General features: G+C 42.2%; 1 protein-coding gene across 2 annotated transcripts in view; it reads left to right on the plus strand.

Moving 5' to 3' along the window:
* The window catches only part of LOC118224266 (inactive dipeptidyl peptidase 10-like), a 113,867-nt gene that overhangs the window by 59,850 nt on the left and 26,034 nt on the right, over positions 1-27,983 (plus strand). For both annotated transcript variants that reach the window (XM_035411599.1, XM_035411600.1), the window contains exons 3-5: positions 473-568; positions 18,549-18,643; positions 19,783-19,857. In XM_035411599.1, the coding sequence (XP_035267490.1) occupies positions 473-568; positions 18,549-18,643; positions 19,783-19,857 (266 nt within the window). The remainder of the gene's footprint in view (positions 1-472; positions 569-18,548; positions 18,644-19,782; positions 19,858-27,983) is intronic.

The following is a 27,983-nucleotide window of genomic DNA, read 5'->3' on the forward strand; positions in this document are numbered from 1 at the left end:
ATTGCTATGCTGAGAGTGATATATCAAATACAATGTGATGGCTGATTTGATGACTCAAGAATGACACCCTGTCAACATAAATTCTCAATACAAAAGAACAATACAAAATGTGCCATATTTGATTTCATTTAACAAGTTCGCAGATGAAAATCACCTTGTAAATCCCTGTTGCCAACAGCATTTTGTGCTGAGCACAGCAGGCTAGTCCACGTTCATCCAGGAATGGCCAGTGGGATGTGACATTCATTCCAACCCAGCACTGAAATGCCCGATTCGAACAATCAAAAATGCCGGCACCCATAAGGACACCGTTTGGCTAAGAAAGAACACCACTGGCCCGCAGTCGAATCATAGCATGTTCTCGTGATACTACACGGCCCTGTGTTTGTGTTGTCTTTCACCGCCTACTCGTGAAGTGAAGTACGATACAGAAACGCGATTACTTATCAATGCTGTTTGTTGTTTTTTTCAGCGGACGCTTCTTTGGGCAACGATACGAGGCTGACGGTGGAGGATCTGTTTAAGCCTGACTTCGCTGTGCATGACCCTGAGGCTCGGTGGATCAATGGTAAGTGTCTTAGCCTTGCGGCATAAATTTTCCATGCGCACTCACGGGTTTCTTCTCAAAGAGGTTGTCCCACCCCCCCCATACTGAGGACTCTCAAATTAGATTTCCCGTAGAAGTAAAAGGGCAGGGTGCATGTTCCTCACGGTACGGATTTGACTCAATCAAATGGATCACTTTTTTGTGACCCTTTCCCAACATCGAAGGAGCATATTGCTGTAATGCATATAGTGCATTACCGGTGGAAAATTCCAACCGTGAAGGTTAAGTTTGTGCTTGATGCTTTTAGCTCAAATTTTTTTTTTTTAAATTTAAAAATTGTTTTCTCATTTTAGGTTTTAGGTCACTAATGAATTTTATAAATCGGCGATCACCCGTGAAGCATGCGTACTGTGTGTATATTGTTCAGAAAGAGGCTGCTGTACGCTGATAAGTTGTAATTCTAAATGAAGCTTCGGCTACACTGGCAGCACTGGTAATCTTCTTATTTTGGCTCTAATTAAGAAGAGACCTTTATTGAAGGGTTGGTTCCTATTCGGTGTGTAAATCCAACAGACAACAAATGCCAACGCACAAACACCCAGCATTGATAATTTCAATAGCAGAAAGAGACCGAGGTGTAGTTTTGTTGAGCCTCTTGATAATGTCTTGTTTTACGGCGGCCATTTTGTAACCCTTTATCATTGTCAAAAGAAAAAAAATACTGGATGAAGAGATGAACCATATATTTTTTTTGCATTTGTGAGGGTGTTTTGTCCATGTTCATGTAGCCTGCTTTGCTAAACGAAATGAAAGTTAATCTAGCTGTGTTCTTGATGAGGTAGCGTTAGTGCATTGCTACGTTCAGTGTCAAATCAACTCTCACAGAGTACATGTGGTCCCTGTTGGATTCGTACAGTATGTACTCTGTTAGAGTTGAATTAACACTGGACATTTTACTGCGCATTGTTTTTAGACTGTGCGGTTTGTAGTGAACTTGCAGCAGATTGTGGGGCAAACTGTTTTAAAAGACTGACTCCTTGAAAGATGACATAGGTGGAAGATGGCATTCGCAAAATTAAGAGGCACGTGGATCCCTTCATGACCATTTAAGGAATTTAATGGCTATAATAATTATGCTAATGTTCTCTGCTGACTCGCTGATTGCCCTCTGCGATGCTGTCCTGATGTTACTCGTGCTGTTGTCGCAGTTCGCTCATAAACTTAACTTTTTCTCGGCCCAGGGAACTGCAGTAGCTTCCTTTCCATCAATAAGTCAGAGCCCTGTGACACTTTCCACTGTCTACCACTACGTGTAGATGTTTCAAATATGAAGACACCCTCAGCTTAGATATGAAAAGCAATTATTAAGTGCAGCCTGGCCTAGACTGTAGTTAGAGTGTGGTTCTGCCGCTAGGGACAGAGCACTGAGAAATGAGTTTTGGGTCAGGAGAGGTAAAGTAAGTAAAGGAAAGAAACAGGGAAAGAGAGACAGAATCGGGGTGGGGATGGAAGAAAGGAACATTGATTTTTAGAGACGTGGATGGATGAGTAGAGGCTTGCTGTTTATTAGCAGGATAGATCCTAGGTTTTTAACAGGAGGGGTGGGGGGGGAGGGGTGGGGGGGTGGGGGTCTGTGAAGGTACTGTAGGTCCATGGCCAGAAATGACATGCAATGAGTATACATCGATTTAAGGAAACATTTCAAAATATAAAAACCTTATTTTAAATGTAGCCCTTTTTTATTTTATGATGGGTGTCACCTGGTTACCTTTGGACCTGGGTGGTGGTGGGGGGGGTGGGGGGGGGGGGGGGGCGTCTCTGAATCAGAAAAGGATGAAAGCCCCTAGATACATGAACTAAGCAGACAGATGACATGACTGCCATGAAAGATTGGTAGATGGTTTTCCCCATGTCACTCACCTGTCAGAACATGGATAGAATAATTAGTAAGCGGTTATTTTGTTTAGACGCAAATGAGAATCCTACACTCTCAAGTAATTTATGATGTCTTTTTTACTTAGTCAGTTGAGATCCCTGCATGAAAAATTGAGTTTCTGGGAGATATCATACCTGTTCAATTTCAGTGAAATTTGGGGGTGTGTTGGTCGTGAGTGGTAGTGAGTGGTCCCCATGTCGACGTGTGTTTCCAGAAATTTCTGCACACTCCCAAACCACATCTGTGATTGGGGATTTCTGAACTCTGATATTTCGGATTAATTCATCGACACTGCCCACACTGAAGTTTCACAGTGTATCCTGCGATATGGACGGCCATGTCTGGTCATTTATGGCAAGTGTTTGGAAAAGACCACTTCCATGTACAAAATTATGTTCCGTTTCAGACATGGAACTGTGCTTTTCGACATTGACACACAGCAGGAAATGTGTCTGTTTTTGGATTTGTGTCCGCCCTTGTCATGCAGTGGATGTTTTTAACACAGTCTTGAGTGATCAGCTGATCTTTTCCAGACTTGGCAGCAACCTTTGTGTTTTTAAATGGCTGCCCACAATATCAGCACTTTCAAATGAGTACGGACATTGAAAGAATTTTTTAAAAAAAAGAACAGTTCCTTGTGTTATGTCAAACCATACATAACAGAGTTTACATGACCCTACTGGTGTAAGAGGTCTCTGAAAATGTTTCTGTGAAGCCCTTCAGTATGAACTCCTCTTCAGCAAAACCCCCTGAGTCTGCAGCTTTCACTGAAACCAACGCCTGGGTCTCTGAGTTGCTTTCCCTTGGACTTACACGCTGTTGAATTCTTCCTCGCAAGCGTTTGAGTGAACCGATTAATTACCCCTGCGGGCCTACAGTCCATTAAATTGACAAGCCCCACAGCACCTCAGCCCATTAGACAGTTCACCTCTGATAGACTGTGAGAGCCCCATCACCTGAGAGCACGTCTGGCTTTTTATTCAGGGCTTCGGATTCTGGTCTGAGATCAGAAGAACAATAGCCAAGAGGAAAGGGTAGTGAAGTGAAGAGACCTTATGCGCGCTGGACTCATTATCCATCTTAGCAATCAGTGCAGCGATTAGTTATTCAGAAAATAAAATCCTCCACAGGGCTAAAGGCTCTTGGTCAGATTTGACGTAAAAAGTGCTGATGTTACACAACTGGGAGCGAGTCTTCCCTACTCTAATTGGACAAGGTGAGAGACAGGTTAGTATGCGAGATATAAGAACAGACATTTTACGTTTGGGGGGGGGGGGGGGGGGGCGGTGGGTGTGGGGGGGGGGGGGTTGAGTAACACTAAATATGTGAAAATATACTTCGATAATAATGCACGAAATGCACCACTTTCACCGCAACAAAATGATGACAAATAAAAGTCATGCATATATCACAGTGCTTACAGTAAAATGATAATGCAAAATGTAAACATAATTAAATACTCTGCAATTTACGGTGCACTTTCCATGGCCACCCACGCCTTAGTATGTGTCACCTGCTTTTCAGCATAAGCTTGCTGCTTTCCATGCACATCACGCCCTGAATCTTTACTAGCAAGGCACCGTGGAGAAATAAAAATTTACTGCACATAAAGGTGTCGAACAGCTTCTGCTTTGAGGCCGAACATAATTATTCTTTAAGGCCGAGAAAAGGAGGAGTAAAGGGGGCAGGAAGAGGAACATTTTCAAACTGCGAAACACTGCGACCACTGGCAGCCATTTTAGTTTACCCAGCATGCATTGCCGCTTGCATCACATCCTGTCCCTGCACAGTCTTGACACATTGCTGTGTTTCCTCCATGTTCCTGTACCACAGTACATTGTCAGAGTGGCCAGTGACATTTTGATGTCTGAACAGATTGAATGAAGCCCACCTTTTCATAATCGTGATAACAGCCGGCAACCTTGTCAGCTCTGTGTCATGACTGGTACTGTTACCTGCTGTTAATCTGTTATGTAGTGATGTAATGATTATTAATGATCTGTGTTATCATTCTCAGAATATTTAAGCTGTTTTTCAATACAGGCCTCATCAGTATCAAATAGTAATAAACCGTTGTTATGATACAGGAATATCAAGTAGCATTTGAACAGTAGTTAAAGAATAGAGTAGGTTATTATAACACATTATGCATGCAAACATGGGGAAACAAATGTATTTGTGTTTCTTCTCTTTGATAAATGCGTCATTTAAAGTCATTAAAAAAGTAATTACTACGTTATAGATCTTTTTCACCATACTGCCCTGTACGTGTAATGCTTGCCAGACTGGTTTGTGTGTGTGTGTGTGTGTGAGTGTGTGAGGGAGTTTAAGAGTGATTGCATGAGTGAGTATGTGAGTTTGTGAGTTTTTGTGAGTTGTGCATGCTTGTGTGAGAAAACATGATAAACCAGCTCTTATATTGAGGCTGAGTATGTGTGTGTGTGTGTGTGCATGTGCATGCGTGTGTGTGTGTGTGTGCGTGTAGGTGTGAGTGTGTGTGTGTGCATGTGTGTATGTGCATGCGTGTGTGTGTGTGTGCGTGTACATGCATATGTGTGTGCATGTGTGTGTTTCTGAAGAAGAATGGCTAAGGTGCTCAGCGGTGGTGACAGGCGCTCCAGCGGTGGGTGAATCCAGCGGTAGGTCTGGCACACGATCTGAATTCACGCGGGTGGTTTCCGTGGGCAGTCTGCGCTCGGCTGCGGGAGCTCTGGGGGGGTAGGTCATTAGCGAAGGTGAGGACTCGGGCCGTGCGCTCATTGTGACCATCGCCGCGGCTCTCCGCGAGGCGGAAGGGATTAGAGAGACATGGCGGACAGCGCGACAGCAGAGCTCCCCGGTACCGCCCCCCCCCGCCTTGGCGTGCATCGTTACCAAATACGGCGCGGCCTGAGCCGGCAAATCCCTGTCCTTAAGGAGCAGAGTGCTGGACGCGGTCAAAGGAATATGCGTGAAAAGAGTGTGTGTGTGTGTGCATGCGTGTGTGTCTGTCTGTGTGTGTGTGCGTATGTGTGGGCACCGTATGTGCGCATGTGTGTGCGTGTGTGTGTCTGTGTGTGTGCGCATGCGTGTGTGTGTACCGTATGCGTGCATGTGCGTGCGTGCGTGCATGTGTGTTTGTGTGTGTGTGTGTGTGTGTGTGTGTGTGTGTGCACCATTGCTTGAATAATTTTTTTAGTTTTCGGTGGTTTTCAGAGGAGTACCACTATGACATGGGCCTTGAGGCATTGTGATTGGCCAGTCCGGTGGTGAGATTTGAAGTGTGATAGCCGCCGCCTCAGACAGGCTCAGGACTTCAATGCAACTTCAATGCAAAAAATGTTGTTGTCTTCTTGTTGGTGCCTCATTATGCTGGGACACAGATCTAATCGTGAGGGAGATTTGCAGCTGTTTCATCAAAGGTCTCCCGGCATAAGGAGCTTGCGCTGTTTGCCACAGCTGATTAACTGCTTAATAAGGGCTATTGAAATTGTTCCCTTTAGTTGTTCAGGAGAAATCCATTTAATTGTTCGAGATCAAAGTCCAAAACTGCTGCCTATACATGTCAAGGACCATACCAAGGAGGGAAATAAAAACCGGGACCGCACATTTTTAGCATTTTTATCCGTTTTATTATTCCAATCCTTTTTTTTCTCCTCTGGGTTAATTATATATGACATGCCCTACTTACTTTCTTTAATTAACGTCAGGGACTTGGGCGGCGTCTTTTCCCCGTTTCCTGTTGGACCGGCAGAAAGGAAGTCGAGAGCAGACGAACGTTTCGGAACTTAATGGGATTGTTTCGCGCGGTCGTTTCCCCGAGCGACGGCCTTCGGCGGCAGGAGAAGCAATCTGATTACGCTCTCCTCAACGACAAATAAAGAGATCTGAATACTCTGCGTCGCATCGCATGATCTCTCCACCAGGGGAATAAAAAATAAAAACAGAGCCGCTTCTGTCCCAGCTGTGCTACGCTGCCCTTTTGCTGTAAGTGTGCGATGGAATGCACCTGCAGCCACACGAATTATGGGATGGACTTGTTTTTTTTTTAAAGTGTAGAGTGATAAACACATCATAGTAACGAGGACGTTGGGGTGGGGAGGGGGGCGCATGTGGTTTTCAGGCTAATATCAGGACAGAGATCTGAGATTCATTTGCTTTTGGCATTTTTCTGCCTAGAAATTCCTCCCAGTCAACTTTGTATAAATAAATGTAATGTAATATAAGATGATAATGACCCCACACCACGTCTTGACGTGTGCTCCTGGTCTCAACCATTCACTATGGCGAGGAGTACACCTTTAAGCACCTGGGCTGATTAGTTAACAGCTCAGGCGCGTGTGTGCTCTCTCAACTGGGAGGTGTTGCCAAGATGAAACCCCTGCTTCTAACCCGTCGGATCGCTGCGCTCCTCCAGAATTCAGCCGAAGGCCAATTCGGGTTGCGCCGAGACCGCTCCGTCCCGGGTCCTTGGAACTGTTTATGTCACGCGTCATGTGACACCCCTGGGAGGAAGATGCCACAGTCCGGCCACATGGAGAGAGAGAGAGAGCCTCAACCCAAAAAACAAACAAAGGACCGTACACAACAAACTAAAACAAAGACTAAAGAAAACAAGACCCAGTGAGAGCGTTTCGGCTGGCCAACTTTTCAGCTGCCAGATTTTCAGCAACATTTTCATTCTCTTTGTCTTCTGTGCTCCAACAAACAGTCTCCAAGTTAACCAAGTCTCTCTCTCTCTCTCTCTCTCTCTCCCTCTCTCTCCCTCTCTCTCTCTCCCCCTTTCTCTCTCCCTCTCTCTCTCTCTCCCTCTCTCTCTCTCCCTCTCTCTCTCTCTCTCTCTCTCTCTCGCTGTGTGTTCCCAGTCTTGGCCCCGTACTGTTGGAGAGGAGCACTTTAATCACCTGCTCTATACACCAGTAGTCCTTGCCCAGACAAATCCGCTTCTCCTTCTGATCAAAATGCCACCAATAATAATAATTTGAAAAAATCTTTCAGATGCTTCCGAGTTTCTGCCATTAAGTATCGTCTGTTTGCTTCACTCAGCTGTGCCTATTTATTCCAACACATACTGTAGCTATTCCTCCAGGTAAACCACCAGGATTGATTTCAATACAGCCATGCCAGATGAGGAGTGTTGATTTGTTTCCGGACCACGCTGTCCTCATCTATTTTGTGAAAGAGTTACAGGTTAAATATCATAATCAAGAGCCATGACGATGCCCCGCCCTAGTTCTGAAATGATTCAGATATGAGGAATGTATCCGATGCATGCTTTTTTGTATCTATGTCTGATTTTACAGTAAAAGAAAGACAGACAAAGAGAGAGTGCGAAAGAGAGAATCAGAGGGAGAGAGAGGGAGATAGGCAGAGAGAGAGAGAGAGATTGAGAGAGAGAAACGGACAGAGTGAGGGAAGGAGAGTGAGAGAGACGGAGAGGGAGAGCGAGAGAGGAGCAGAAAGAGAGGGGGTGTGAGCCTGTGGAGATGTTGTCATCCGAGTATCGCAAACGAAAATGACTTTTTCTGCGCCATGTTGACTTTTCTTATTAGCTTTCAGAATGATAAGGCGCCACACGCCAGGCTGACCCGGCTGAAGGCCGTAGCTGCAGCCAACGTCCCATCGATTTCATTATCCCGCAGGAACACCTGCCGTCCGTACTGTATGTGGGATCTCCCTCCCAAATTTAAAATGCGCCCATCTCACTGCTCACCCATAGCCCCCCCCCCCCCCCACGCCTCTGCCCTCGGTCCCACTCCTAAAACACAACAGCCAACGTCCCATCGATTTCATTATCCTGCAAGAACACCTGCCGTCTGTACTGTATGTGGGTTCTCTCTCCCAATTTGAAAATATGCGCATCTCACTGCTCATCCCTCCTAAACCCTCCCCCCCCGCCCCTGCCCCCAGCTCCGCTCCTAAAACACAACAGGCTGAGTCCCTCGTCGCTGGCTGATATCATGACGGTGATAACTGCCGCTGTTTTAATTTGGCGGGTCTCAGCCGATCTCTAGGCCTCGTTTTCACCGCGGCCGCGGCGTCCCCATGACGACGATCGCGCTTACGCCTTCGCCGGTGCGCGAGGCGCGTTTGTTTCTGCCGTTTATCGCCGCGCGGCTGCGAGCACGGCCTAATCAAGCGGAGCCCTAACGACCCTGGCTGCTCGCTTGGCCCTCCACCTGTTTGCGTGGCGCTGTAGAAGGAAGGAGGACAGTGATGTATCACACGGGAACACCGGGATGGCGGGTTTTTCGCTCGCTAGCTCAGTGGCGGTAACAGCCGCTAGTCGAGGCCCGTCTTTTTCCGAGAGGCTTGCCCTCCTGACGGTGCTCTGAACGTTCACGATGCGTGAGGTGAGAAGGGCGACCTCCTGCACGAACTCTGGGAGGTCTTTAAACGCCGTCCAACAGCTTAATCCGCTAATAATTAGCGGGTAATCTGCAAGAGTTTTACTTTTTTTTAATAACAATGCTTAAATTTTGTATTAAGCACATATAAAATGGTTGCATTACATTTTTTTATACTTAAAATATCAATGTCAGGTGTTTAACCTGATATATAGGAAATTAATTTGCAAATAATTATTTGATTGAACTTTGAAAAAAATTGAAGGGAAGTATTTTAGCCTGAGCAATAGTTCCATATGCTTTTTGAGCTTTGCTGATAAGGAACTGAGTGACCATCAATATGTATTCTACCAGCAGCGTAACTGAAAATGCTTAGTGTACAATTTGTTGTTAAATAAGCTAAGATATCTCCAGTGTCCTTTTCGAATGGACACCTCGAAGGGATTCATGTTCAGTTTCTTTCATAAAACCAGAAAAGTTTGCTCATATTTTTCAGGCTTCCAAAGTGATCCGAAGAAATAGCTTGCCTGAGAAAACCTGACCATTGTCACATATTGTATTTTATTTTTGCCCTATTGACATTTTACTTTATCCCAAGGCACTGCTGCTTCCCCAGGGTACATACTCTAGCAGAAAATTGGTGGCAGCTTCCGCACACCAGTACAAGGCTTACTGCTGAATTGCAAACTGGAAAACATGCACTGCAACTCACAATGAGTTGTTGCACACTGTTGCATTGTGAAAAGTGTGAAAAAAAAAAAATATATACAACACGGCTCCATTTATTCCACTTTCCACTGCCATGGAAACTTAAAGAAACAGGACGGAGTGTAGCACAGTGGGTAAGGAACTTGGCTTGTAACCGAAAGGTCGCAGGTTCGATTCCCGGGTAGGACACTGCCGTTGTACCCTTGAGCAAGGTACTTAACCGAAATTGCTTCAGTATATATCCAGCTGCATAAATGGATACAATGTAAAAAAATGGCATGTAAAAGTTGTGTAAGTCGCTCTGGATAAGAGCGTCTGCTGAATGCCTGTAATGTAAAATGTAATGAAACAAGAGAGAGGTATCTCTGTCTAAAGTTAAATGTAACTGTAAATGTAATATTGGTTATATTTCTTGGAAGCAGCGACACAAAGTTTCCCATCTGTTCATCAAGGTGCTGAAACTACAGGGAGGACCCTCCTCGAAAGTGTAATCTATGCTGTGCTGAATCTATGTGCGGTTTTTCTTAATCGTATAAAAAGGATCCAGTGGAAATGCACTCTGTTCAATGCAGAGACAAAAAAAAAACAAAACGTGAAGCATCAACTTGTTCCATAGCATGTGCGGGAGAGAGATCCATGCAAGGGCGACTTTGACAGACGGATTAGAGACCAGATCCTGACAGAAGCTTCCGGCATCCTACACTCCTGCCTCTGGAATGACACAGCGTCAGCATCCTTTTGCAGCCATTTCACAAAAATAAAATTAAATAAATAAATAAACACGGGTGTAGCATGACAACAGAAGTAAAAACCCAGGAGGTCACATCTTTCATATGCAAGTGAGACCTGCCATGAAGCAACATACTGTAGGTGGCGTGTTTTGCATTGTGTGTTTCGGTGCGGAGTGCTTGCGCTTGTTCATACTCCCGAAGTGACAGTTGGGCAAAGTGGGGAACGAGCATTAAAAATATCCTTCGACTTTTTCTCAGCTAACAATTTGCTTTATTCGCAAACTCCGGCAGGATCAAAAAAAAAAGTCAGAAAAAAAATCAATGAATATAATTGTGTGGACATTGCGTATGAGCGTGCCTCCAGTCACATTGACTGATGTTGACTGAATCCAGGCGCACATGATGAAATGAAGCCTCGTCTTTGAAATCAATAATTGCCGCGGTAGTGGAAAAAAAGAGCTGAATCATCTGGGGGGCACTTGTGTTTTTCACCGCCTACAGTATCTCCTCACGCTTTTAACACTGTGATTCTTATCCGGAATCAGATGGGCGTGACTCCTAATGTCTTCACACGTTTGGGACCGGCTCAAGGACCTAATTAAAGTGGTTCTGTGAAGCATGTAACCGCCACCTGCCTGTCTAAATTGTCGGGATACATGTCCCGGTGGAACAATTAAAACCCTTAAGATCTTAAGAGTTGAGACGCCGGTCCTGCCAGAATCAAACTATCAGATGTAGTGTCGGGTGGAACTGCAAAGGCTTGCCTGCCAATTTGGAGCGGCCAATCAGGAGCGAAAGTCCAATCCATTGGTGCAACTTACTCTGTCTATTTAAGGTTGCACTGACTACCATGTGTGTCCTACTGTACCTAACACATGCAGCCAGTTGGTGCTTCTATCTACCCGCGGAGCTGTTTGCTCATGTCACTGGAGGGCTGCACTTAGCTTGCCTCAGGAGTTGCTAATGCATGATGGGATATGCAGTTCCAACGGCTCTACTGATTCCACCCTCCATTTTGCAAGAGCTGAGTATGTGTGTTTTTCTTCGCATACTTCTGGCCACTTTTGGCATTGACACTGTCACGATCTGATACCAGACTATGGGTCTCGTCTCTGGATCAATGTATACAGCTTTAGTGAGGCTTATCAACTGGGAGGCTGCCAACATGTTGCAGTTGTCCTGGAAAAAGATGTCTGCCAAGAAAATAAATTGTGGTGATAATCTTTTGGCTGAGGTTTGTTTGGGAGTGATGATCGTTTAAAAGTGAAGTCATCAGATTGGTATTTGCCACAATTGCTAATTAAATTATTTACTTTCATTTTGTCTTCCCAGCGATTTAATCTAATATAATCAAGTCTTAATTAGTATGTCATTGATTACATTAGTCTATCATTGATTGGCCAGCACACATTATGAGTGAAGTTTAGTTTTTTAGATTTAAAAAACAAAAAGTGTTATGTCACCATGGTGTCCTCTGGGAACCTTTTCAGAAACCTTATAAAGCTCTTAAAGCTTTATAAAGCCTTAAAAAGTGCCACCCAAACTGCGCCCTTGAGCGACAAACAGCCGCTGGAAAACGGCAGTGTGGCGGAGAATGAAAGGCGGGTTTGAATTGCCCACAGAGGACGGGACTGTGCTGTCCTTCCTTTTCTTCTCTGGAATAATAGGAAAGGTTGCTTTGAAGATGTCCCCTTGGTGAACGTCTCCTCTGAGTTTAAGAGGTGGTTTTTTTTTTCAGGCCGCCAGGTACTTGTGCACAGGGATTGGCCGGTTCTTACTGACTTGAAGAGCCAATCACACGTGAGGAGCCAATCACGCATGAGGATGTTTCTACCTTAATACAGTCGTGTTGTTTGCCTTAACGCTTGTACGTTGGGCTCGTCTGTTCTGCTTCACTTCTACTTGTCTGAAGCGCTCTGTAAAAAGAAGGTTAACTCACAAAGTAAGAGGTTAATTGTCAACAGAAAGGGGCAAAGATTACATCTTATAAACGAAAGATGTAACATCACTGACGTTTTCCACAACCAAAACATAGACATTATTCTCTAGACAACCCCCGCATGTCGCAAACATGGCACCAATCACAGTGAGTCGACATACCTATGAGATAATCCTCTTTTAACTGAATAGAGGCATTTTTGTAGGAAAATGTTGCGCATCCATTGCGTTGAGCATCCAGCAAGTTAATTTTGGTGCTAAGTGACTCCACACTTTGCTCCTTCAATTAATCTGTAGAAACATATGCAAAAAGTAGTAGCTAGTAGTTTGCTCTTAATTTTGAAGTGAAGGAATGGAAAATAAGGGTTCTGGTTTACTTCCAGTCTTCCAAGATGTGAGTCCAGTGATAGTGTCAGTTGAGCACATTGCAAGGCTCTTACTTGTCAAAGATGAACTCACTGTAATACCATAAACTATTTTCACAATCAAAACTGCTTCTTTCTATCACCATCATATTCCCTGAACATGGAACGACCTGTCTGTTCATATTTGAGGAGCTGCAGCCATGTACACAAGTCTTGCTCTGAATCTGACAAGATTGAAGACCGCACTGTACTATACCTCAGAAATAATGAATTTTCCTTCTCATCAAGTTACATATTAAAATTCATTTATTCATCTGATCAGTAAATCCAAGACTGGTTTAAAGAGTCCGATTTAATACACTGAAAAGGAAATTATTTCAAATACAGAGTAAGTAATGAGGGCTTAATTTCAGAACCCATGGCCAGGAAGGACCTGACTTGCAGGTTTCTATTAAAAATTCAAAGCCTGATTTAATAATATAATTTCTGAAGGTATTCACATCATATTCGATAACATGGGAACACCAGCGAAAGGTCAAGGGGAAAATCAATGTTTTTTTTTTCTCTCCCAAATTTTTTTTTTCACAATCTATTTATGATAATCCCTGATTATATCACAGCGTGTGTTAAGGCACCGCGTGTGCTATGGTGGATTATATCACGGTGTGTTCTGGGTAAACGGGATCTGGGGGAAGGTATATCTTTTTAGTTTGTGAATTGTGAAATGCAAATAAAAAATGTTTAATTTTAGGAAATCATTACACTTGTATTAGGTTGTAATTCTGGTTATGTTAAGATCGGGTGAGATGCACGGTTCCCTTTTACCCCTGGTGTCGTTGACATAGGCGTAGATTTCGGGGGGGGACGCAGGAGATACGTCCCCCTCAATATTTAGAACACGTGCATTTGTCCCACCCCCCACCCCCCCCCACCCCCCCCCCCCCCCCAAAAAAACACGAAAGAAGCATTTCCACCATAAATTGAAATGAAGTGTTTGATGCTCAAAATTTAATGGGGGAGGACCCCCAGACCCCCTGCTTAATGTGCCCCCCCCCCGCCAATGTTCAAACGAAACCTACGCCACTGGGCATCGATATAGCCTGTTTACCCTTGGCGTCAACATAAAGACGTAGAGGGGTTTCTGTTGAAGCCTACGGAGATACCAATGGCGTCCAGAAGTGACGCTGAAGGACTCCTTCTGCACCGTTTAGTGATGCTGAGTGCTTCTGATCAAGCATCAGCGCATGGCGAGTTTGAAATGAGGCAGGCGGGGACCGCAGATTTTGCGGCAATGAGTGCTGATTTAAAAAATTGGGCATCATAAAATTGGGGAGAGAAAAGTGAATCGGTTAAATTTACCGAGGTCATGGGCAGTTTATAATGCGGGATATCTACTGAAGCATTTCAGGTTGCTCAAAGGCACAGATTAGCAAAGGATTTAAACCTTACACCCGGCTACCATTTCCAGCGCGTTAAATATCATTGTAAATATTTAGATAGCAAGGGGCCTGAGCAATAATACAATTGGTGTTTGAAAGAGAGATGTTAGAGTTTTAAGATGGGAGTTGATTTTGAATTTTTTGAAATAAGTGCTTTCAAAATCGAGCTGTTCTTAAATTTCCTAAAAGTGTCCTAAATATTTTATGGAGGCATATGGTGATGGTGCTGGTGCTGTCTACAGTATATTCGTGTTGACATTCGCAGCATGTTGTTGAAAATCACAGAGAAAAGGTCAGCCATAAAATGAAACAAACATTGGCGCACAGGTAAATGATTAGATTTTTTGTGCAATGCTTTGGCTGCATTTTTTTGGGTCAAGGACAGAATCAGTAAGCATCAGAATCCTGAATAACTGGTCTCCATGGAGATACTGAGGAATTGAGATGTTTAACATGCCAAAGCTGAAACATATGGCTTAGAGTTCTTTGAATGTGACAATAGGAGTGCAAACGGTGCTTGGTCTAAACTAAAATGTCAGAGCAGATTCAATTAGCTCTCCAGGGTTAACAAAGCCTTTCAGTTGTCACACATGCAGCACATCATGAGTTCATTTCTTTATTCCATAGCTATGAAACAAGAAATTAATATATTTTTCATTAAAAAAAGAAAATAAAAATTGTTGTCCCTGTCTGTATCTTCACCTAACATACTGCCCATGGAATGAATGATGCATGATGGGTAAATGTGTTTTATGCAGGTGCGTTGCACATATAATTCATTACTGCGTATTTGGTCAGCGTGTACAGTGGTAAATCTGGCTCTGCCGGTTGTGGGACAGGGAGATATATAATGCAGTCAGGCGCAGAAGATATTGCGGACAGATACAGGATTGTGGCTGAGCACAGAGCTGGAAATGCTGTTTCCTAGGTTTCAGGTGTGATACCACGGATGGTCAGACGTGTTTGAGGCTTTTATAAAACTGACAAAATATGGGTACTTTGCTTTGGTCTGTGGCTTTCGTAGGTTCAGTTGTAGTTTGTCATCATTCAGATATTGTTGCTTTTGTGTGCCTATGGATTTTTCAGAATTGTTTTTTTTTTTTGTGCGAAAATTGCGTGCTTTGTCTATGTAAGTTAGTGTTTTTTTAAAATATTATAATGACATAACATAGATTAGATCTACATGTTCTGCTGACAGATTTTTTAGTTCGCAGATATGCGGTTTGATCACGTGCACTTGTATGATGGTTGTGAAATGTAGAAAATTTCAAAGAAGAGTTTTTTTTTTTGTTGTTGTTCCTTTTGAAGTGGCATAGCGGTTACAAAAAGAAGCGGGGAACCGGTCTCTCATAATTCCATAATAAAAGGCGGGTGCCTTGAGTCCCGTTTACCGTCTGAAGCTCTGCGTGAGACGTACAGAAACGCGATACGAACTGTCAGAGGTCTCGTAACGTCACTGTGGCTCAATGATAAAAAAAACGGCCGTGTACTGGCTGTCGGAAACGCCGTCTTCCGACGGATCGGATGCGAATTACTGTGATTCACTCCGTATCTCAGCGCCGGCCGCGTTCCGTATCCGGGGAGAGAATTCCGGGCCTTCATTCCTTCACTGTTACACGTGTGCTCCTGCGAGGAGCCAATCAGAGCCCTCGGAAACCGACCAGCGCCGGCCCTTCGCTTAGCCCTCAAGCCCCTCCTGACCGCTCATTTAAGGTGTTTAATTGAATCAACCGGTCTGCCACTCCGTCTCGGGGCGGCGGTGCAGTATAATGGCGAAGGAGTTGGTCTCGTAACCTAAAGGTCGCAGGTTCGATTCCCCGGTAGGACACCGTTGTACCCTTGAGCAAGGTACTTAACCTGCATTGCTCCAGTATATATCCAGCTGTATAATTGCATACAATGTAGGTCCCTCTGGATAAGAGCGTCTGCAATGTGATGTAATGTCTCACAACTTCCTGCTCTGGGTTGCCTGTATTGGTTGGCACTTCCATGGTGAATGGATTCCAGGATAAGTGTGCTTTGGGGGGGGGGTCCTCTCACCCTGTACTCTCCAGAGTTCTAACTGTAGTCTGGATTCAGTCTTAACTGCTTGGAGCATTACCCTTAAGTTTCATATTCATTTCACGTGCTCTAAATCTGACTAACATTAGTATAAAGAAAGAGCTTCAATATTCATTCTTATTTTTTTTATTTTATTTTTTTCTCAGTGCCAGCCTTTTAAAATGTGTGTACATGAAAAAAAAACACTGCTTTATTTCTTAATTTTCACTGTGTTTATTTTACTTTTGCTCAGGACATGCCCAGAATATGTTGGGCCTGCATTTGATTAGCCTTTTTGGTGCAGTTGAGCTGAAATGTATAATAATTCTAAACCCCAGAAGGTTTTATCTTTTTATGCCTCTGTTGATATTTTTGTCCTTTTCTATTAAAATGTCTGTTGTCAGCCAGAACTGAGATGAGAACCTGCCCTGTACCACGGCCTTTATAATTCACAGTCAACTGGCTGCCTAAATAAAATCTACTTTATTCAATCTTGTACTAATTAGCTTTTTTCCCTCTCGCATGAAGTGTGCTTATTAGAGGCTACAAAATGTGTCATTTTGCAGAAAGTAAGTACTAAAAAGTTTGTGTGCATTTTATTTTGTAATCCTAGGTTAAACTGTATCTGAAACAGGGTGCCAGACTCGCTGCAAAAGACCAACGCCACTGCCAGGGCGGAACCTCTAATGGGCAAAGATTTTGGACATTAATTATTTGCCAAAATGAATTAATGCTTTTTTTTTTCCCTGTCGTACATTGCACAAGTGATAAACTGCTGCAAGGATTCATCGGTTGTGGAGAGTCCTTTAGTCACATTACCGGGATGGAGCGTGATGGATATCCTGTTCCCCCTGTATTAGACTGGAAAGTTATTTTTAGCACGTGGTATGATTAACAAAATTACTTATAAGTTTTGAGGATAAAGCCTTGACATGGGCTGCTATTCAAAATCCGCTCTATGTGAGAGATTGTGGAAATGTGATTTGTACTAGATTAAACCTGGCCCTGACATAAATTACCCTTGCGAGTTGCGTAGTAGCAGCCAGGGAAATGTAACCCCAAATTTGATGGAAATTTCCGTTACCCATGCCTCATGAGAAGGATGGTTATTTACAAAGAAATACGTGAAGACCGTGTATTAAAGTCCCATTAATTAAATAGTTATAAAGTATTGTTATTACTGTTATTGTTATAGCACTGAGCTACTCAAGTGAGGCAACATCAGGGTTGATCAACAGTCTATATAGGATTGTAGTTCAAAATCTAAATGGCTCTCTCTCATTTCATTGACCATATAAGTGCAGAGTCTATTCTGACTGCTATTCTCTGTTCTCTAAGTAATGTTTTTGTGACATCTAGTACTTGCTTCAATGTGTTTGTCAATATCACTCTAAAAACGCCACAGTGGTTAGCTTGAATATCTCCCTCTCTTCTCTCTCCCCCCTCTCTGTGTGTGCTGTTCTTCACACAATCACCTTCTTTGTGTCTCTCAGAGTCAGTTGTGAATGACACACAATTCATTCTTTTAATTTCTCCTCATTATGTAGGGTCAGTCGATATTAAGTTGTGCTATACAGTATGTGTATATTTTTTTTAATTTTATTTAGGGAAAATACGCCTTTAGATGCAGCTGGGCTATGTTTCCAGGATATATACCCATCAGATCTGAATGTGTTTTGGAAAATGCATCCGTTCGTCTCTTTGTTCCCGGTTTCAATACCCTGGATTGCTTGTTGAGTGGCAGGCAAGAATAAACATTGATTTCCACTGACACCTCAGCCCTACTCTGCCACTCGATCTCCACTGGCAATGAAAGCGGTGCAGATGTTTGAGTTGCGGAACGTTATAAAGATCAGATCTCTGCGGTGTTGCGTTCTGTGTTTGTGAAGGGAAGACAGTGCAGCCATGGCGTTTATCTTAGTTGTGGGAGCATGGCATTAGGTGCAGCACAGCTGTAGACAAACTTCTCTCTCCCTGCCATATCATATATATATATATATATGTGTGTGTGTGTGTGTGTGTGTGTGTGTGTGTGTTTACTATTCATCATTATTATTATTACTTTCGGAAAACCTCTGTAGGTTGCTTTCTGTTTGTTTTGCATGACAGTGGGTTTACTGTGATTGTAGAAAGCTTTTAACATTTTACATGTTCTGCATTTGATTTAAATAGCCAAACAGGAGACATCTTTCAAGCCTTTTCTTTCAGTTTAGAAATGCTTAATTATGTCCGTACTAACAAAATGGGGGCATAGTTTGACAGCCGTTCTTATTTAACCCGCTTTATCTCCACTCCTAAAAGCACATGTCAGGAGTCCTCAGTGTGGGCCCAATTTTCTCATTTGTTAAACATTTAAAGGTTCGCCTTCATTCCCAGAGAAATTTCCGTTTTCACGCGGCGTAGTCTTCTCTAAATAAAAGGGAGCTAACGTACGCTCCCGATAAATCGTTTAAATGAGCCGAAAATACAAAATAACGGCTTTATTACGACAATGCTCTCGCTCTGCTCTCTTTTCCAGAATCTGAGGTTGTGTACAGGACCCGGGACGGCCACGTCATCAGGTTCAACGTCCTCACGAACGAGACTGAAATCGTGCTGGAAAACAGCACCTTCGTAAGTGAGGCTGTTCTGCGACGTCTTCTCTGAGCGGCAGTGTCACTGGTGTCAATCATCTGTGGTTCACCTAGATACATAAACAGATACCATGAATGAATGAAGCGGCTAAGTAGTGTCATTTGTATCTGGGCATGCTGTGAAAATAGCAATCTATTCAATGGCAAGTGTTTTGTAAGAGGTTGTGTTACCAAAGTTATAAAGTTTGTTTAATAAGCATGCTTGTACATAATTTGTGATTTTGACATTTCAAGTTCTGGTGGAGTTGGAGATGCCAATTAAAAAAAAAAATTTTTTTTTTAAATATTAATTTAATAAAATACTCAATTCTTTTAGTCTACAATTTCCAGGGCAATTTCCTTGACATTAACCAAAGTTCATTTAATATTTAAAAAATGGCCACACCTTGATCACCTTCAGGCTCAGAATGGCTCAGGTCTTAAAGATGCTTGCTTGGTCGGGTAGTTGCGGGTTTGAGTCTAGACTGTGTTATTATGGAGTGCACAACTGCTGGACGATATTGTTTTTTGTTTTTTTTTTCACTGAGAGTTGAGTAGGTTTAAGGCTGCCAGGATTCCTTACATTGTGTACGCCCAGCACCTTGCCAGGTTTTGTAACCTTGTGTATTCATTTTTTTCAGTCCCTTTTTCAGTACATGGGCTGTATAATAACTGATATACACCTATTGTTAACTTGCATTCTGATTTATTTTCATTATCAGAACTGTGCGAACCGGCAATGTTCCATAATATCTTTCATAGAGCTTTCATAGTGCTTTCATAATGTCATGTAAATGCTGGACACATACTGGAAAATGTATTCTTCCCACTCTGTTGAATATGAATGTCTTATCTTTTGTAGTTCAGCTGCCATCTGTCAGTAGGTGTGCCGTGTATCTCTGAAAATCATCCACAGCCGTCCATGATTTCACAGTGCCATTTCCCTGGGATACAAGCAGTTGGTATATGCCAATAGGGAAGCGCTTCTTGTCATTTCACAAAAAAGATTAAGCTTAGCTCAGGCATTCTAGCGTCTTTGTTGGAGAATCCATATTTGAAAATACACACTCTTAGCCTTATTAAAATGGTATGTGCATATACCGCATCGTAATTTTTTTTGTCGATTTCTTTCTCTTTTAGGTTGATTACAATGTAGCAAAATACTCGGTTTCTCCCGACCTGAAGTATGTCCTCTTTGCCTATCACGTGAAACAGGTAAGCCCTAAAAATGTTTCTTGTATAACATGATTATTGACAGAACAGAGCCATTAAATGTTTTATCTTGATGAAACTAATAGAGACCAGGGTTAAGGGAGAATGTAGTCTGGAACGGCATTGCAGTTGCATATTACCCAGTATCCCATAGAAGTTTCATGTAGAAAATGAACTTTTGGTTTTAGTTATCTCTCCTAACATTCCCACCCAGTACTTTACCCTTAAAACCAGATCAAAACTTTTCTAATAGTGACAAGCAGCACAATGTACAGCAATGGCCTTAAGACAGTTCAGCTTTAAGATTCTTATGAACAGTTGTACACTATTTACGCTGTCTTGAGTTCAGGTAAAGTCTTGTACATCTAACACTCTTCTACAAATGTATGTGATCTCGGTGTGCTCGGTATTTAATCCCCGAGGATGGTGCATCTTTGAAGTCCGGTGAAGATGTGGAGATATTGGCGATTCACTGAAGCTGCATAAAGCTGTCTCTCAAGTGAAGCCAAGTTCTCAAGTGAAGAAAACTTGCACCTGAGGACCTTCCACTGAGTCCATGGGGAAAGTTCACAGTGCTCCTTTGAAGTGATAGCTTTCTTTAATAATTTGAAATTGTGGGATGCATTTTTTAAAATTGCACTTCAGAACATCTGGAATTACTTTCAGATTGTGTCTGGCCAGACAGAACTGAACACCTGACAGAGTGCCGGACCCACTGTGTGAGGTCTGCTTTGGTTTAGTGTTTGCGTGTTAAGGCCAGCTTGCATATGAGCACTTTTTTCTTTGGGATCATGTTGACCACTCAGAAATCCATCCCTTGGATTCAGGAGATCAGGTTACCTTGCTTGCTCACAGCACAAGAGGGAGGCTATGTTTGTGTCTTCCAGGTGCTCACTGGATTCTGTACTGTTTTTGTTTCGCAGGGATTAGATTCAGTTACCTTAAAAAAACATTGCCGAAGTCCTCATGGAAGCCTTCACATTCTTGCAGAATGAGATTAAAATTTCTCCACTTCAGTATCACCCAAGAATCTTGGCCCTATCGAACAGCATCGTACTGGGGACGGTACCCACGATGCTCGCCACAGTTTTCCTGACTGAGGAAACTGCTGGCTGGGCTTAGCTTTGGCTTGCAGCACGTCAATGCAGTGAGCGCTGAGCACTGAGAAAATCAGGTAGCCCGTGGCGGTATTCTCAGCACAACCATCCAGTGCATCACTCATTGCTGGATTTCCATCTGTAGTCACTGGCACAAGCCTTATTCTCCCGCTCCTTTCCCCCCCCCCCCACCCCCCAAAAGGAATGTTGTTTTTCCTCAGTATTTTTGTGAAAACATCTTAAAGAAACTTCTCTGCATGCTGGCTGTGCGAATATGTACGCCTCAAGGAGCTAATAGATGCTGAAATGTCGTGTGGTGCTTTTTGTTAGAATCAGCAGTTAAGAATTCATAGACAGGACAATGAAATTCTTCAAAAGCAAATCTAGTATGAGTAACTGGATGCTTACTCCTTGCTAACGGCCAATTTACAGTATGCTGAAAATGCCCAGAGTGCCAAAAAGGTGTTGCTGTCTTTAGCTTGGCTTGATGAGTGATTCACTGATTCACAGTGTCAATTTAATCCTTGCCCAGGGCTAATCCAAATGAATATTTTTCAGGAATGCAGTTTCAAATAACCAAAATGTAGTATTGCACAGTATACAGGCAGCCATGCTTCTTTCTTTCTTTCTTGCTTTATTTCTTTCTTTCTTTATTTATTTCTTTTTCTAGCCATTTTGCAGCTGCATAAAAATAGATATGCCTTGGTATTTAATAGAGCAAGCTGGGAAGTTTATTTCTGCTGTTGTCAGGTCTATACTTTAAAGAACCAGATGTTTTAAATGTTTATCTCAGCTTTCTTTTTCTCTTCTCTAACTGATTACTGACAGTTTTAGTTCAGGTCATTAATTTGATGATTTCTTAATTAAGTGCACTAAAGAGTCAGATGAGTGAAACACCTATAGTTTTTCACAGAGTGGCTTTAATAGTAAGGTTAAATAAGTATTTGCTTCTTCTTAGACTTTGGTGGATATGCTGAAGCTTTGACAACGATTTGGAATTTCATTCTCAAAAGGCCAGGAAGGGATTTACTCCTAAATCTCACATAATGCAGTTTCTATGCAGAATCACGATGAACATTTGTAATTAAACAGAGGTAAAACCAGAGATGAATTAACCTTGAGAAGGGGTTGAGAAGACAGTGCCATTGACCAGGTGTAAATCAGAGAAGTACATTGTAAAATACCCGGAAGAACATCCTTGGGGTGCATTTGGTTTCATAGATTGTTAAAGTAATTGTTGGCAGGTGTTTTAAGTAATGTCCTCTATTTCCAGTATTCAGTGAAACCTACATTTCTGTGGACTGTTGTGCAACTCTTTTAAATGTACAGCATAACTCCCTCAGACAAAACACCATCTGCACTAACAGATGAAAAGTCTGTGAATGTTAATGCACTTATTTTGAACCATTTAATTCACTGAATTGAATTCTATTTCAGTTGTTCAATTCTATTTAATGTTTAAATAAATAGCAGTCTGTTAAAAAAAGACAATAAGACCGAAAATGCAAATAATCACACAAGGAACATTCAGATAGGTGAATGTTGGCTGTTTGGGGGGGGGGGGGGGGGGGGGGGGCAGCTGTGTAGGGAAGTGCTCACACATACTCGGGGGGGCGGGGGGGGGGGGGGGGGCAGAGTTCTTTGCAACTCTCTCTCTCTCTCAAAGCCATCCATAGCCAGCAGCATCTTTCTGCGGAAACTACTGCCACCTGAAAATATTGATTTCTTCCTTCTCCGCGTTTGTGAGGGTCCGTGCTCTTCTCCGCGGGCCATTTTGATGAGGTAGCGCTGAGCGGCTGTGCTTCTGAGTCCTCGTGTGGGAGAGATTAGAAGAGGGAGCTGAGCTGGGCTGAGAGCTGAGAGCTGAGAGCTGGACTGCGGGCCTCTGTCCGTGGTGCTGAAATCCCTGCAGCTTATTCAGGTCTGGATGTCGCTGACCAAGGTCCTTACAGCTTCCCTCCTGCTTTTGGCTTACTGTACTGCCAGAATTGCACGCACGTGCACAAACTCACATACACGTGCACGTGCGCACCCACACACACATATGCACGCACAATCAGACACACACTCACACACACACACATGTGCACACATACACTCAGACACACATACTCATGCACACACACGTGTATTCTAGCAACTAACCTTTCTGCTGGAATTGAAAATGTTTTCATGCATGCTGTGTAACAGTTAAATAAAAATAAAATACCTGCACAAATGTCAAACACCGGGGCCATAGTGATGGAATTCCTTAAAAGCTTGAGTAATGATATTTTAAGTAGCAGTGATATTTTGTGTAGGATTCATGTTCAAGTTTTATTTTAATCAGCTTGGCAGTTCATGTGCATTCATTCATGTAGCGTTGCACATCTCTCTTCCGTCACTAAGAGCTCTCTCTCACTTGAAATATGGAAATATGGAAATGTGACCTCTTGCGTTAAGCAGTCTGTCTTACCAGTTCCAAGGCTATTAATCTTAAATGATTTACATACTGAATGTAAGGGCTCCTCTATCTTTGTGATTCATGCTGTTAACATCGCGTTTTTGACCTTTTTACATATTGTTTTTGTCATAATTTTTCTCACAGTTTCTTATTCTAGTTATGTCATTTCCACTACGGGTCTTTCTTAGGGAAATCAGTCATCTCTATGAACTGTGTTACCGTTTTTCCTGATTTCACTAAAACTGGGACATGATAAGAAATATGTATTTGAATAAGTATTTTTTTGTTTGTTTCCTATATACCATCTAATACTTGGGTAAGTGTGTTGGAGCGTTACAAATCAGGGAAGTGTGAAATGTATTTTCATCTATTGCTTATAGGGGGTGATTCAGTCACTTCCATTGGATTCAATGAGGGACCAAAGTGTTCTCTGACCACACAATCTGTAATTTTATGTAGTTTATGCTTTTTTTGTTTGTTATTTTATTATTTAAAATACTGAACACTTTCCTGAATTATATAGGGCATCTTTCCTGGGTTCCCATATTTTTGGCAGACCCAGTGAACACAGCTGTCCTTATCCTTATCCTTATCTTTTCACTGGCAATGCAGGTGTGATTTATGAATAATATTCACACGTGGTGCTTTAGAGCCTTTCCTCCCCGGGCCAGGAATATAGGTCACTCCACCGAGAGATTAACATTGGAGGCCTTCTTACAGGCAGCCTGAGATAACACAGCCAGTGATTAAGAGTAATGGAGCTGGAACTGCTGGCTACGTGTTTTAGCACTAAGAGTGTCTGCGTTGCACTCATAGTTATACGATGTCTTTTTTGGAACTTTTACCCTCGGTAATGAGGTATTGTATGACCCGATCGCAGATAATTTGCAGTGTGTTGGACATTCATTATTTTCAGTGCACTAAGCTGCTTAGAGTGACTTCCGTCACTGATCGGACCCCTGGTTTTAATACTCATGGACGTCTAGTTCGGATTGGTTCAGATAAAGAATTCTGATGGCAGTGGGGAAAAAAAACGAAACAAAAAACAGCTCAGGGCTCCTACATATTCAACCAAACATTTAGATTTTTCTCATACTGATATCGCTCAAGACATTCTATTTATTTATTTTTTATCTATTTATATTTCTATTTATTTCCCTAAGTCTCCTGCTGAGGTGTAATTGCCATGCTGTGAAAGTCATATAGAGGTATGACCTTGGAAAGGGGGGGGGAGATGAAAAAACTGCTCACACACATAGTGTGTGCGCTGTGGTGGTGATGCATGTTATCTGCCTCAAATGTTTCAGCTCAATATTACTGTGCTTGAAAGCTTCTATTGAAACCAAAACCATCCTGTAAGCATCAGATCGAAGAAAAATGATGCTTTCTTGAAAATGGCCTCTCCTCTTAGAATAATCTGTACAAAAATCTGACCAAACTCAGATAAGAACAAACATTCAACCTAATTACCATATATATATATATATATATATATATATATATATATATATATATATATATATATAAATCCACCAATGGGGATCAATTAAGGAATGATCAGTTCTGTAATAATTTTTTCCAGTCAACTAGGTTCTTTTGTCTACAAGAACTGGGTGAAATCATATTTTAACAAACTTCCTCTTGCTAGTGATTGTATGTTGTTTTTACCTTGTTATACAGATGGTGCTTCAGTAGCTGGGTTAATGTATGGGATGCCGATGCATATGGTTTATCTGAAGGGATTTGCATGTATTTAGTTACGTTGTCACACAAATTCCACGGCCGCTGCATGATAAGGGCGTTAATTTACAGCTCAATCTGCCTTTTCCCAAGTTGCTATGAACAGGCTGAGAGAAAATGTATTCGGATGACTTTTTGTCATGAAAAATAGAAAGTGATCAAAGTCAATAGCAATTAACACAAACCCTTATCAAAACATACTACATATTCTATGTATGCCCATTATTTATAATTTCACAAATGCCATTTTGTGCTTTAGAGTAGCATACTGCATAATTACATTTACAAGCATTTAAATAGTACATAAGACACATACAGCACGATTTAGTAGTGATTGTTAAATGCTTCAGAATGAATGCTGCAAATTATAAAAGCATTTTCTGAATGATATGCATTTTAACTTGAAATTAGACGTATTTCTTTGTTATATCCCTATTAAATCTTAATGTTTCTCACAACGCTGAGACAAACGCAGATTGATAAGTCCTAAATTCAATTTGCATGGTTTTCTATTGTGTCACTGTAACACAATAAAGACGGCATCTAATAGTATGCATGCATTGCTGGCTGTTGGCCAGTTTTAATCAATCACTCTCAATAAAATGTTAGCATGTTTTTTTGTAACTTGATTGTGCAATGGCTTGGATCCAGACGAGAAAATTGCGTCAGTGAGAACTCAATATATGTATTTTGCATTCCTGCTGAATTTAAAATAAAGGATATCAGGCGTAGGGCTGTGACGGCTCTGTGCGATACCTCATTTTGACTTGTTTCGGTATGAAAGACCTGCTAACTGTGCCAGAAGAAGGTCTAGATGAACAAGCAGTGGCTGTGTAATTTTGTTCAGACTTAATCCTGGAGCTCTTTCCCATGAACTGGGCAATTGCTTGCCTCAAAAATGAGAAATTCATTATTAACCTATGAAGCAGACTAGGCTCGGGTCAGCTTGACTCAAGTTGGTGATTTGTGAATTTGAAGGAGCCCCACTACGAAGCAGATATTCGAACAAAACAATAAGAGGAAAAAAGGACAGAATCGCTGGACAGAGTAGAGAAATTTCAGTTCAATTGTAGTCATCAGTAGCACTCTGTTTGCATGACACAAAAATCCGTTTTTGTGTAACAAAACATTTTGGCATAACTAATTACCCATTCAGTACAAGCAGTAAAAATAAGAGTGACAATTGTTTAAACATTCAGAATGAAATATGCTTAATTGAGACCTTTTACTCCTGCGTTCTGGTAGTACTAGCTAATCTGTTTCTCTAAGTTGATTCGACTAGCTCTTAATTAAAAAAAATTAAAAATAGCACCTTATTAAATAAATATATCTTTTAAACTCACTGAGTATAAGCAGAGTTGCATGGATATGTAAAATTCTGTTCATCTTGATGAGAAGCTGATGTTAAGCAGTGTGTAATAGTGCCCTGTGGATGCTTTATAGTTATGTCATATACAGGAATCAGTCACAATTTTACCGTGAAACCTCTGTGTAGTCAACCCTTCCCTATGTATTTGCAAACCACAGAGAAAAAAAAAAGAATATATATATAATGCTGTATATATTGAAAAAGCAGCAGTGCCTTTGTGATGGACGTACTGAGGACCAAGGTGTTTTGTAACCCCACTGTGTGCAACACATCTTTGAACAGGGAGGCCAATAGATAATCTTTAACTTTCACATGCCAGCATTGACCCGACTGCTCTCAAAAAGAGTCCACACAGTCAATGAACGGCATCAATGATACCCTGCACCTTCACGTGTACACACTGTATCTGCTGTCCAAATGTATTATTGATTAAATTTACCAATCCCGTTCAACTTTTAGTGCTCTGGAGAGCAGAGGGTTCAGTTTGGTTCTGTGGTGTGAGGATATAGCCCATGGCCATTACAAATGAGTGGAGTTCTCTGTGGTTTGCAGATTCATAGAGAGAAGTGTGAGTACACAGTTTCACTGTAAATTTGTGTCCCAGTAGCTTTTTAAATCTGGAGGAACAGTGAGCTCCATGGCGTTCGGGACAAAGCCATATTTTTCATTTATTTGGCTCTGATGTGTGATCATTGATCAAGCAATTCAAACGTGGTTAAAGTGCTCAGCTTTTATTAAAGGGTATTTTTATACATTTGTGTTTCTCCATGTGGAAATTATAGCAGTTTTTATACATAGCCCCCCCACCCCCCGCCCCCTCCCCCCACCATTTCAGGTCACCGTGATGTTTTGGACACATTATTATGTTACGTAAATGAAATTAGTCGTGTTAATTGCTTTGTCCCAAACATTGTGGAGCTCACTGTAAATTATTATCAAAGTGAGAAAAGAACAGCTCATTTTCGCTCTGTGACAGAGGGGCATGCCAAAGACAACACAGTAGAGGTGATGCATCGGCTTTCTAACCTGGGCCTTAATCTGAATGTCAAGAATATTTTTTTTCCTCTTTCCTCAAGATAGACTGTTGTCCAAAGCCTTGTGTCCTGAATTCACAAGTTATACAGTACAGTATGTGCCTGCCTGACACAGGAAAATAAATGGGATTTGGCTGGAGAGCTTCTCCCTCCTCAACTCAAAATGTCAGGCTATGGTCGTATGAGGTTTTCTGGCCTTCAGATTGAATGGTTTCCTTCTTTAGAGCCCCTGTCGTGACATTGTGCACATTGTGCGGTATGTGGGAGGGCTGTACGTGACCTTTATTAGACATACAATAATTGAACTGCAAACAATGTTAGGAACATCCTGGATGGAGCTTAAGCAGAAGAGCATATACGTACCCTGCCACTGATGTAACTGAAGGGTCTGTGTGTCATGGTTCTGTGTTTTCCGTCTGTCCTTCCTTGTTGGGCCGCCAGATGGT

Source organism: Anguilla anguilla, chromosome 3, assembly GCF_013347855.1.
Source record: "Anguilla anguilla isolate fAngAng1 chromosome 3, fAngAng1.pri, whole genome shotgun sequence".
Lineage (NCBI taxonomy): Eukaryota > Metazoa > Chordata > Actinopteri > Anguilliformes > Anguillidae > Anguilla > Anguilla anguilla.